At 38.5% G+C, this 12940-nt stretch overlaps 1 protein-coding gene across 1 annotated transcript in view; it reads left to right on the top strand.

Annotated features, from left to right (window-relative positions):
- LOC147868369 (dynein-1-beta heavy chain, flagellar inner arm I1 complex-like) overlaps nucleotides 1-12940 on the top strand; it is a 46558-nt gene that overhangs the window by 22385 nt on the left and 11233 nt on the right. The window contains exons 38-48 of the mRNA XM_087339543.1: nucleotides 3485-3783; nucleotides 5377-5521; nucleotides 7027-7203; nucleotides 7814-7924; nucleotides 8026-8202; nucleotides 8347-8556; nucleotides 8648-8782; nucleotides 10307-10516; nucleotides 11140-11283; nucleotides 12408-12590; nucleotides 12704-12930. Of these exons, the coding sequence (XP_087195669.1) occupies nucleotides 3485-3783; nucleotides 5377-5521; nucleotides 7027-7203; nucleotides 7814-7924; nucleotides 8026-8202; nucleotides 8347-8556; nucleotides 8648-8782; nucleotides 10307-10516; nucleotides 11140-11283; nucleotides 12408-12590; nucleotides 12704-12930 (2018 nt within the window). The remainder of the gene's footprint in view (nucleotides 1-3484; nucleotides 3784-5376; nucleotides 5522-7026; nucleotides 7204-7813; nucleotides 7925-8025; nucleotides 8203-8346; nucleotides 8557-8647; nucleotides 8783-10306; nucleotides 10517-11139; nucleotides 11284-12407; nucleotides 12591-12703; nucleotides 12931-12940) is intronic.

The raw sequence follows: 12940 nt of genomic DNA, 5'->3' as shown, positions 1-12940 counted from the left end.
CTGGAGACAATGACGACAGACACCACGATGACTAAGGAGGAGGCCGGACAGCTCCGGAAGAAGGCATACCGGTATTTCCTGCGAGACGGAAAAATCTGGAGGATCCCAAAAAGGCGAAACGACGTGCCGCTCCGGGTAATAGCGCGGGCGGATGACCAACAGAAGCTGATGTCGGAGTTCCACGAGAGCCCTTGGTCTGGACACCGGGGTACATGGGCTACATTCGAGAAGTTAAAGGGAAAATATTGGTGGCCAAGCATGTACAAGTGCGTGCACGACTTCGTGTCCACGTGCGAAAGCTGCCAGATGCACTCGGTGGTTCGACACCGCGACGAACTACACCCAACTTATCCTCCGACGGTGCACTTCAAATGGATGGTTGGCTTAGTTACGATGCCGATGGGCGAAGGTCAGAAGCGATACCTATTGCTGGCTAGAGAGGACCTAACCAACTAGGTAGAGGGACGAGCACTAACGAATAAGACCACCGCGGCCGTATGCAAGTTTCTGGTCGAGGATGTCATATGCCGATACGGGTGCATGGGGAAAATCGTAGCTGACCGAGGAGAGCTAGACGCGGAAGAGGCCGAGGAACTGTTTGATCGGTTAGGCGTAAAACTGTCCCTCACAACGGCGTACAACCTGGAGGCAAACGGAAAGATTGAACGGGGCCACGGTCCGATTGTAAAGGCCATTGTACGCACGTGCAAGGGTCGAGTCGGCGACTGGCCGAGGTTGCTCCCGTACGCATTATGGGCGGACCGGACTACCCACAGTTCGGTGACAGGGTACATGCCGGCGGAACTAATGTACGGACAGAAACCCATCATGCCAATAGAGCGAACGATCGCCTCGTGGGCAGCGATCGATTGGGCTAGCGAAATGAGCGGAGAGGAGTTGCTAGCGGCACGAATCCGGCAACTTGAGCGAAGACCGGAAGACGTGGAACGAGCCACGACGAGGATGAGAGAAGCAAGGATCCGGAACAAAGCCCGGTTCAACCGAACGCACCGGCTCTGGCCAAGGAAGATCGAGGAAGGCGACTAGGCGTTAGTCTACAACAACCACCTCGACAACCAGCATAGGTCTACGCACAAGTTCGCAAAGCGATGGTTCGGGCCGTACATGGTAAATAGCGTCAACGACAACGCCACGTATCATCTCGCGGAGCTCGACGGGATGCAAATAACGACTCTGGTGGCCGATAAAAGCCTTCAAGAGACGAAACGAGGAGGAACCGGACCCAGGAGCCGAAAGCACCAGCTCAGGAGAAGAGGACGAGTAACCGATGGCCTGGAATCCTCCACTAAATTCACCATCCGGCACATAACGGAGGATGTGCGGTTTAGTGGGGGTGGATGTCGTGAAGATTCCGGGCCATAGAGGGAAACAAGGTGAAACGCGCAGGAACACCGGTTTACGCGAGTGCACGCCTCAAGAGAATTAAATAATGAAAATACTAGGCATGAGTATACGGAGGGGCACCAGGCAGTTAGGGCGTTAAAGACGAAATAGAACATCGCATACGTAGGGAGAGTTACGAGGGAGAGAATCTAGGAAGGGAAAGCGACGGGTCATGAATGCTTGTAACGGTCGCCCCTTGTGCTATAAAAGGGGACAACCTTCCACTGTCTTGTGGATGCCATTTTTTAGAGAGGAGAGGATACACCGAGAGGAGAGTAAGGACAGGTCTTCGAAAGGCGCTTCCCAAGCACGTGACAGACGCTCGAGTGCTCCCGTCCAGGGGATCGACCTTCAGCATGCCCACATACCTTTGTGTCGGGCTATTGCCAAGCTTTGCGCTCCGGTTGTAATCACCGACAGCACCGTGCACCTGTGTTGTTTAATAGAAACCTTCTCTACTTAACAGACGTTGTTCTCAGTGTCTTGCCCGTGTCTGCGTCTACGCACGACTCTCTTACCCTCTCTTGTTCGCTAGCCTTACCTGTTTTCCGGTGGTCTCGAGACCTACGCGATCCTCAATCTCCTCCCTCCTCGTTCTCTCGATTCCTTGGTTCGAGATCCCCGTGGTCCTGCCCGACTTCTACGCATCCGCGAGGATTTCCTCGACACCGGTATGAACCGTGAAGAGACACAGATTTGTAAATATGTTTCTTATGGGCCGTTGAGGCCACATTTGTAAATAGTCCGTAAGTTATATAAGTATAACTATAACTAGGACAAATGGACACAATAGTGTTGTTATTTTGTGTGTTGTATAGAGAGAGAGAGTGTGTGTGAGAACAGAAAGTAGGTTTCTGTTGTAACCGCTTGTTAGCGAGGTCATCTAGCTTGAGGTCGGTGCCTCTGAGCTTCACATTGTATCTCTCTATTTCATATAGTGATTTGGTTAGGAGTTAGTGAACTCCCGTGGTTTTGCCTCCTTGACGTTTTCCACGCTAATATCCTGTGTCATCTTATTTCGTGTGCAAGTGTGTATCAATTTACCTGTTTCTTCCATTGTGCATCAGAGACTCGGTTGTCGCCGAGCACTATTTATAACACTATCACGGCTGTATCTCTAGACTGTCATTGCGTAGTCAATTATATTTGCATAACATTAGATATCTGGTGAAGCAAATGCAGTCCAGATTATGTTTAGAAGGCAATGAATTGTGTTAAACAGTTTTTCGGATTATTATACCCAAGAATATATAGGAAATTGAATATATAGGGTCACAAAGCACTCGATTCATTTGAACAAATACAAAGCATGGGCATTTCTCTGATTTGGATAAAAGACAAATATGATAGTATTGCTACACATATGGATTCTACATTGTTATTACAAATTTCTTTTCAGAAGCTTTGAAGTTGTATTCTAGTTTTTCAATGAGTAGATTGTAAGTTGATCTAGCAGTTTCCCCCCCTTTGTTGGTTGTTCTCCGTTGTAAGTTGGGATGTATATAGATCCATCTCCTTAGCCTCTTTAGGGAAAGATCTATGGTTGCCCATTGAATTTTACAAGAGGGCTTTAGGAAGTATCTTGGCTTTCTTTCCACATACTTTGTATGTTGTAGCAAACTTGGTTTTCTTATCTAATGGAAGGATATTCTTTTTTGGAAATATATATATATATATATATATATATAGGAAATTGAATATTTTCATATTTTATTGAAGTACTTAATCTTAGAAGATGTCCTTTGGGTATTAATAGGTGTCTACAGTTGGGATATGCGGTACTACAGATTTTTATTATCTTAGAAGAAGTCCTTTGGGTATTAATGGATGTCTACAGTTGAGATGTGCACTATAGAAATTTTATTTGCCCCAGATCATTAGATCTTGAGCCCTTAAATATCTTACAACTGGTTATTTATGTTAACTTTTAATCGCATATGTCTCATATGTACGAGAATTTCCTCAAATATTAGGGACATCTGCTTTTCATTTAAATGCTCTGTGGATATATGGATGAAAATAGGATTGATAAAGTGAAATAAGCTATTATAATTTCTCCACCTATGCTACATTTGGACAGGTCTTTGTAAGAACAGTTCGTTCCTTACTTGAAAAATATGTTGATAAAGCCACAGCATTTCAAAAGAAAAACTGCAAAGAATTGGTGCCAACAGATACATTATCTTGCATTATAACTCTTTGCACACTTTTTGATGCGCTAGCAACTGTAGAAAATGGTGTATCACCTCAAGAAGGTGACACTTACATTCCTATGATAGAAAACTGGTTCCTTTTTGCGTTAATATGGTCAATTGGAGCAAGTCTTGATGAAGAAGGTAGAACAAAATTCGACATATTCCTACGAGAGATGGATCCAAGGTATTGTAGCCTGAATAATATTTTTTAGATATTTATTCGAGAGAATTGGATTTAATATTTTTATTTTAGCAAAATGTCAAGGTAACATGTGTCCTCAGCACTTCGGATAGACTTGTTGCATGAGGATTCTGCCCACATTAGAATATATCTTGATTTGGCTATTATTGGCAGGATCTGATCACATTTTGCTAGTTGTGTTCTACAAAACGTCTGTTCCATTCGTGTTTTCATCCATTGGGCATAGCCATGATTTTGGACTGTCCCCATCTAAATATGACCAAAGTGGAAAAGAATAGAGTGATCTGAACTGATATTATTAACTTGGAAAACAAGATAACATGGATCAGCCCCAAAATACCACTTGGTACAAAGATGGCCCACTATAAGACACACTTCTTACACACATCGGAGGATGGATTCATCATCAAGCCACCTTATATGGACATACATCTATCCTACGCGTTGCGTAGTGTGAAGGGAAGCCGTGAACATCATCACATCAGTTACAGATGGAGGTAGGCAGATATACATGACTACCTCTAGAAAAGAGAATTTGCCAATTGTGTCATCAAGGAGTGGAATCCGAAGAACACTATGTTTGTCACTGTAGTGTCTTTTATGAAATCAGAGGGAAATACGATTGCCTCTGTAAACAAGCCTTTGGCTCACTACGCAGGGTAATGGAATATGAGGACCAAGGATGCCTAGGACTTTTCTTGCTAGAGCTCAAGAGACATCAGGAAAAGTTGTTGAAGAATATAGCCACACAAGCTCATCCACAAAGAACAATCACAACTTTCTTTAGCCCCATCACTCCTACTAATGCTACAAGTCCATCACAGGATACACAAATGGGCTCCCGACCAGGACAGAACAAAGGGGTTACATTGATCGGGCAATAGCAATTTGCCATGCACGTAGGCCCCGGCCCCATGGACCACGACCTCGACACCCTTGTCATCGACAGATAAAAGCCATTATCTCCTGCCATCGTAGGTGCTTCCCTCGCTTCAGAGATATTTTCATTCTGTATCGAACTATGCTAAAGATCTCTCGAAGACAAAAGCTACAATATGTCTAACTTGAGAATCTCACCTGTGCCGAAAACCAGATTCCCTCGTCTTTGTTTATCTTACTTTTATATTTACGGAGTATTATTTACTTATTATTATTATTTGTTGTTCTCAAAGACAAGACAACACTTAAGATGTAATCTCTTGTTTGGTCTTATAGGCCATTTTGGCCTCTTAAAAGACGTTAATATATCTTTCTTTCTTGTACATAATGATCACAGCAATTCAACAGTGCATTTTCCTAAACAATGAAAAGAAAAAGAAGGCATTGTTTCATGGAATAAAAAAGAAAATCAGTATGATTTGGTCTCTTGGAGACATTATTTCGTGATTTATCTCACACAGATCCTCTGTCTTGAGTGAGATTATTGCATAGAATGCTTCATAACCAGGAGAATTATTCCATTTACCAATTATGATGTTTTTTCATACACTTATATGAAGCGTTGTTTTTACTGAAAAAGGACAATACCTACCATAGGACTTAAATAATTTGGAATTGTATGGCGTATTTTACCAGGTATCCTGCAGCAGGTATTGTCTATGACTATTATCTTGATGTTAAGAAGAAGAATTTTGTTCCATGGGAAGAAAAACTATCAGGAACCTACAAAGTTCCAATTGGAGCACCATTTTTCAAAATTCATGTTCCAACTGTTGATACTGTAAGTGTCAATGTCAAAACTTATATTTGAATGGAGATAATGATGATAATAATCCTCCCACCATATAATTTGAAAATGTGAAAACTCATGAGAGCAGTGTTTTGCCACGGAGTTTGGCCCTATGGTTCCCTCTCCACTATTTTCTTTGTCATATGATCATTACCCAGAGAGCTGCATCTAGTCTTCTCACATATGACTTCAGAGTCATGGATTGAAGATAAACATAACCTTATTTCTTTTGTTCCTTGGACAAGAAAGTAAAAGAGCGTGAAAAATGTTTAATGAGAAGAAACCTAGCACATATCCGACCTCACCCCAAGCTTGGCATGAATATGCAAGGGTACTCTATGACATCTCTGAGCAACCCCCATCCCCCATCCACATAGTTTACACCTTTTTTATTCCTCTAAGGTAAGAAATTCCATGATAGGTTACAATTTTGAAAGATCCAATATCATGATTGGTTTATGGGTGAATGTTTTATTCCATGCATGTGACACTTTGCGCCCAATTCTTGCACTCTTGTTTAATAGAGCTATGTGTGAAGGCTTCCTGATATTGGGACAAGACATAGTGTTGTACTGATATTAAAGAATGGAGATTCCATTCTGCTTGGTAAAAATAGGATTATCTGATTGGACATTACATGGCTAAACTATATGCTTCAATCCTATGGTGAGAATTGAGATCATAATGGATTAGAATAGTTTAATTTGAGCTGATACCATTAAATTGGAGAATAAAAGAACATGGTCCACTATAGACACATTTTTTATACATGTACCAAGATGGATTTAGAATTATGCCTTCTTATATAGATATACGTCAATCTCATGCACTCCCTAGTCTAATAGGCATCTCAGGAATCTGCCAATTGTCCGTCAGCAATTTTTTCCATTGTGGTGTTTTAGATGAAATAAGAGATGGATACCACTGCCCCTTAAACAAGGGTTTAGCCCATAACCAAGGTAATGGAATACGAAGGCTAATGGTGGTTAGGAATGTTCTTGCTATAATTGAAGGGGCAGAGAGAACAGTACAACCACAACAACTTATTAACAGACAACAGTCATGACTTTCTTTAGTTCCAACCTGCATTTTCATGCTACAGATCAATTTAGGACTATACAAGTGGGGTGTCGAACAAGATACTGGAAAGTGGTTACAATAGGGCTCTTAAAGCTGTTGTAGATAGTAAGATGTGTTTTGTTTGTTCAAACAAAGATTGTAATGTTATTGGAAAAGACAAGGTAATGGTACATTTGTTCTTGAACTTGTCTAGCAAAAAAAGAGATATACTAACATCATTAAGAGGCCAAAATCACCTATAAGAACAAAACAGAGTTTACATCTTCAAACGTTTTCTTTTCTTCAGAACAAATAAAAGTAAATCTAAAAAGGATATAAAATAAAACGTGACTAAAGAATCTTGATATTGATACATGTAAGATTCTCAAGTCAGAGAGAGAACAAGTTATATTATGAATCACTAACTTTTATTCTAGGTGAGAACAAGTTATATACTAAAGAAGTTAATCACCTCAAACAAGCATGCTATGGTTGTGGGACGAGTTGGGGTTGGAAAAACATTGGTAGTGGAGTCAAACTTGCGTAACCTACCTGATGGGCTTTCAACAATGACAATAAACTTTTCAGCTCAAACTTCTTCAAACAGCCTTCAGGCAAGACAATTTCTCTTGATAATTACATAGCTTTAGATTCAATTCTATTAATACAGCAGATGTCTTGAACCAACATAAATTAGTATAACATGGGAATGCTATCATGTCATTTCTGTCAATATTTAAGAATCAGATAAATGCATTGGGAGACGCAATAAAAATCTGGCAAGCAATTTGACGATGCATTCCATTATAGGTCTCTGGTAAAAGCACAGTTCAAGATTTCTGGATGAGATATAAATTTATTTGAGCACCCAGAAATCTTGAACAATAGTTGATAACATTTTTATTTTATTTTAAAATTCAGACGTAAATCAGATTTATATTCTGTTGTATACACATGAAATGTAATGAAAGATAAGGCCATTCTCCGATTAGCAAGCTCTAAATAGTCCTTTTAAGCATTTGTTCATATGATAAGAGTGTATACTTTTCCAATGTTCTAACAATCCCTTCATCTCATTGACTAACCATAATGTGTTTTTTAAAATTAATTCAATTGTACATGTTTTTCATATTTGTGTCACTTGAAAGTCACTAATAAGCGTAAATTGTAAGAAATGTATCATCATTCATAGTTTCAGTGAGTGATGTGTCCTGCATGATATAGGATGCCATCGAAGGTCGCTTTGAAAAGAGAACTAAAGGTATATATGCACCAACTGGTGGAAAACGGCTTGTCTGTTTCATTGATGATGTCAACATGCCAAAGAAAAGCCAGGTAACATTGTTATAGATATCTTATGCTGACTGTAAAGGCAAAACAATATATACTTTTCTTCTCTTTGGAAATGCGTTAAAATTCATTTTCGATGTCTGCAGTTTGGGTTTATGCCTCCATTGGAATTGTTGAAACTCTGGATAGACAATGGATTTTGGTATGATAGGCAGAAGCAAGAATTAAAGTTTCTAAAAAATATGCAGCTAGTAGCAGCAATGGCACCACCAGGTGGTGGTCGAAACGCTATTTCACAACGTGTACAAGCCTGTTTTTCTTTGGTATGTGTCCCCAATATCACTTGATTGAGTAACATTGTGCAATGCAATACCTTTAGTTTTCCAGCTAATAGGATTTTCTAACGATTATATATCAAGGGAAACAATTTTATTTTTAACATATATTGTAAAACATCATTTGATTAGGTAAACATAACAACACCAAGCGATGCTCAAATGAAGAGAATTTTCGGAGCCATACTCACAGCTAAACTAGCAAATTTTGAGGATGAACCCCGGTTGCTTGGGGATGCTTTAGTTTCTGCATGCGTTGAAGTGTACAATGCAATAATAACAGAGCTCTTACCCATACCAGGAAAGGGCCATTATGTTTTTAATATGCGTGATCTTGCTAAGGTAGCTCGAGTTTTCTTTCATTTCTAACAGTGTATTAGATGAATAGATAAGTAACTTGTGTAGAATAAGTCTTTCCTCCATTTCGATTTAGGTGATACAAGGCCTTCTTCAATCATCGAAAGAGATTTATATAAGTAAGGATATCATGCTGCAATTATTCTGCCATGAATGCTTTCGAATATATGCCGATCGCATGTGGGATGTTAATGATAAGATTTGGTTACAGGTAATAATGAATTGTTTCTATATTCGTTTTGTTAACCACATCCAATAAATAGGGTACACAGATTACTTTCTGTTTAGATTGTCTTATTTTTGTGAAAAGTGACTAAAGAACTCCATTATGCATACATGTAAAATTCTTAAGTCATATACGTTGTAATTTTTTCCTTTGAAAGATCTCTAGAATAGGTTGATCCAGAATGGAGAGATTACTGAAGTGAAGGAAGCACCTGTGATGGTGAGTGATAATGACTTTTATCTGTTGATGACAAGGGTGGCGAGATCACAGTCCACGAGACTGGGGCCTAGGTGCACAACAAATTGCTATTGCCTGATCTATTGTAATCCTTTCGATATATCCTGGTTGGGGAGTTGAATACATGTTTTGTAAATACATAACATAATTGATTATCAGAAGTAGTGTTTAATCAGTCTACGATTAAGAGCAAACCACTGGAACAAGAAAGGCAAGTGTTCAATATCTTTCTAAAGATGACAAGGGGAAAAGGATGAGATAGGCTCGAAAGTTTTCGGAATTGAATTCTCAGGCTTTAGCGACAAACTGGATCATGGGTAACAAATCAAAAGGGCCCATGGGACACGTACGATGACCCAAGCAACATTGTCGTTGATAGTAGACTCACCATACTGGAACTAGAGACATTCCCCATGTTTCTTTCATTATTATGTCTTCTCATTGTTTATAAAAGGGTTAAATTACTATAAAACTGAGTGTTGAGGCCAAAGAAAGTTGTGATTGTGTTTTTATGATTATGTTGTGTGATTGTGTTTTTATAATTATGTCATGTGATTATGTTTTTATGATTATACCATTTCTGCATTTTAGCATACCAACAATGATTATCTCCTTGTTCACAAATCTGTTTTGATGACATAAGTGCCAACCTTGAGTACCTTTGTTTAGGCAGCTCCCAAAGGTGTCAGATACCAGTCACTGATTGGAATAATGCCTCAGTAATTATTGGGGCTCCTTCCATGTCCACCTGAATTATATCATGGGCACTGATGCTTTTCTACTTATCATGCAGGAAGTCATTGAGACTAAAGGTCTCTCCATATCTTTCCAGCTATTTGCATTGCTAAAACTAGGTTCCCTCGGTTTCTACTCCATAGAGAAGAGTCAATGTGACGTTATAAAAAGAAAGCATGATATTAATGGCTGATCTGTACTTATCTTGGATATCCTCTAGCATTTCTATGCAGGAGAATCCGGATTGACCCTTAGAAATTATTACAGGAAAATTCCCATCTCAGAAATTGTACCACATGGACGTTGTATGTACAATGGAGGATATTCACAATATGCAATTCTTCTTAGTTTTATAACTTGTTCACATCAGCACATTGATAGCTTCATATCAGAAACTTAGTAATTATTTGCAATGATAGCGTCATAGATTTATAATTTTGTTTCTCAAGATAGAATAAAATCGTAAAACTTTCATAACTGTTAACCTTTCTTCATTGGCCATGTTTGATTTAATACGTGAATCTGCTTCTATTTTAGGAACTTCTTGACCAGAAGTTGAAAGATTCATTTAATACTGAGTGGAAAAGCCTGTTTAGAGATGGTGAACTATCTGTTTTCACAAGCATTATGCAATCCGGGACTGAAGGTGTTTATGAGCCTATACCCAGCTTCAAGGAACTGAAGGATACATTGGAAGAAAATCTAAAGGAGCTTCAATCACAGCCTGGGGTCTTTGCAATGGATTTGGTAAAGTTCCGTCCTTATTTTTGTACGACTGTCAAGAAAAGGTGTAGGAAACTAATATCAGAAACAAAACATATAGACCCCAGTCTGTATATATTTTGTACTCAGTACATAATCATATGAGAAATATTTCGTCCTGAGTGCCAAACTTGATGCCACTTTTTTGCTAGGGAAACACATAATTTGAAACATCTCACTTACCACATGCATCGAGTACATAAGTTTTGAGCTGTCATTGTAGAAATTTAAGACATTTCCAGTGGTAACTAATATCAGAAACAAAACGTATAGATCCCAATCAATATCTGTCAAAACAAAAGGCTTGATTAATTTGGTTTACATACATAACAAAACTGGAATGAAAATGTCCTAAATGCCAAACTTGATGCCAATTTTTTGCAAGGAAAACACATTGTTTAGGAAATTTTCACTTACCTCATGCATCAAAGTATGTAAATTTTGAACTAAACTTTGGGAAATTTAAGAGATTTCCAGTGGTAACTGAATTCTATAGGTTTTAGTCACCCACAAATTTAGGAGTTAGAAATGCCATTTCTAAGGGGAGAATTTCACAAATAGGAAACTTCATTGTTCATCACAATCATTTAATAAGATATTTTAAACAGGTACTCTTCCGGGATGCCATGGAGCATGTTTGCCGTATTCACAGAGTTCTTATTCAGCCACGAGGAAACTTATTATTAGTTGGTGTAGGTGGTAGTGGAAGAAAGAGTCTTACACGATTAGCTGCGTTTGTAGCTGACATGAAGGTGAGAACACTTAACTTGCTTTCTACTCTTTATTACTACAACACAGATGAAGTTGTGATCTGGCGAATATTTGTTGATGGTGTTGTTGGAACAAAAAATGTGGATCTATTTTGTATGAAAGCTTCATTATTCCATTTCCTTGGGTTTTATTTCTTAAACTTTCTTTGCTATTTGAGTTTCAATGAGTATCAAGGCCAAGACACTGAAATTCTGCAATTACTTCATCCAATATTGTAGCTAAATGATACATCTCTGTAGAATTTGTGAGTAGGTTTCCATTTTATTTTTTCCATGGATACAGAGTTGAGATCCCACATAAATATAGTAGAATTGTGTCTCTCAATGTGGTATTATGGACTGTCTTTGGCCATACATGGATGAATTACATCACCTGGTGTCATTCTTCAAGTAAAAACTATGCATATCAACACCGTATTCCAATGAGAGGTCAATAGATTTTCAGATTCCTTTTTTTATGGATAATAGAACTACATAGAGATCCATATTGAGCTCTCAACTCATGCTTAAAGCTTATCTATATCCTTAACATAGCTTGAGGTGGCGAGCTAATTGAGTTCCTCATGCATTAATTTGGATTGAAGTTTCTTTTCTACATGGTTTGGTAACCTGTCAACGTTTTTGCAAATATGCATGATGATGTGAACTTGGAAAATATTGTTCCGAATACTACAGATGTTCTGTAAAACATAGTCCATTTTTTTTAAATCATGCATATGTTCCATAAGCTCACTAAACTAGGCTAAGTGCTGTAAAGTTATTCAGGAAGGTTATAGTGCTAAAACCTGTATCCTAAATGGATAGAAAAGAAGCCTTGATTGAATTTTAGATATCAACAATGAAGGTTTATATTATTTGCAAAATGGCTAAATTGATGGTTTGTCCAATAATATAGCATACGTTGCATGAAACATTTTAGATTATGTAGTATACAACATTATTATGGTGACTCAATAGTTGGTAGTTGCTGTGTCAATGAAATAGATCTTTGTATATTATGTTCTATTTATTCGTTCACTGCCATAAAAGAAACATATCGACTCATGGAATCATATATAATGGGGGTGAGTCTATGATAGGGATTCTAAACATTTCTTTTCTCACAGGTCTTTACTGTGAATGTTGTCAAGAATTATGGAACAAGTCAATTCCATGATGATCTCAAAACATTATATCAGCAAGCCGGATTGGGGGAAAATAAGCCACCAGTAGTTTTTCTCTTTGATGATACTCAGATTGTAATTGAAACATTTCTTGAAGACATAAACAACATTTTAAGTACCGGAGAGGTAATATATATATATACACACACACACATGTAATCTTTGTTACTACGTAGTGCGTTGCATGTGAGATTAAATTTATCGTTGCTAAAGAGTTGAAATCTGTTTTTTTCTACCAGGTACCAAATCTTTTTACGAAGGATGACCTTTCATCAATCTTTGACCAGTGTAGAGCAGAGGCGAAAAAAGCAAATGCAGGAGACACAGATGATGAACTCTATTCGTTTTTCTTGGAAAAGGCACGGAGGAATATGCATATTGTCTTGTGCCTTAGCCCTGTACAAGAGTCATTCCATAGAAGACTGCAAATGTTCCCTGGCCTTGTTAATTGTTCGACAATTGACTGGTATTTTCCC

Source organism: Azolla caroliniana, unplaced genomic scaffold (genome assembly GCF_043228905.1).
Source record: "Azolla caroliniana isolate FFs.n. ecotype wild unplaced genomic scaffold, voAzoCaro1.0.p SCAF_1, whole genome shotgun sequence".
NCBI classification, from domain to species: domain Eukaryota; kingdom Viridiplantae; phylum Streptophyta; class Polypodiopsida; order Salviniales; family Salviniaceae; genus Azolla; species Azolla caroliniana.
This window is presented reverse-complemented; position numbering and strand designations above follow the sequence as displayed.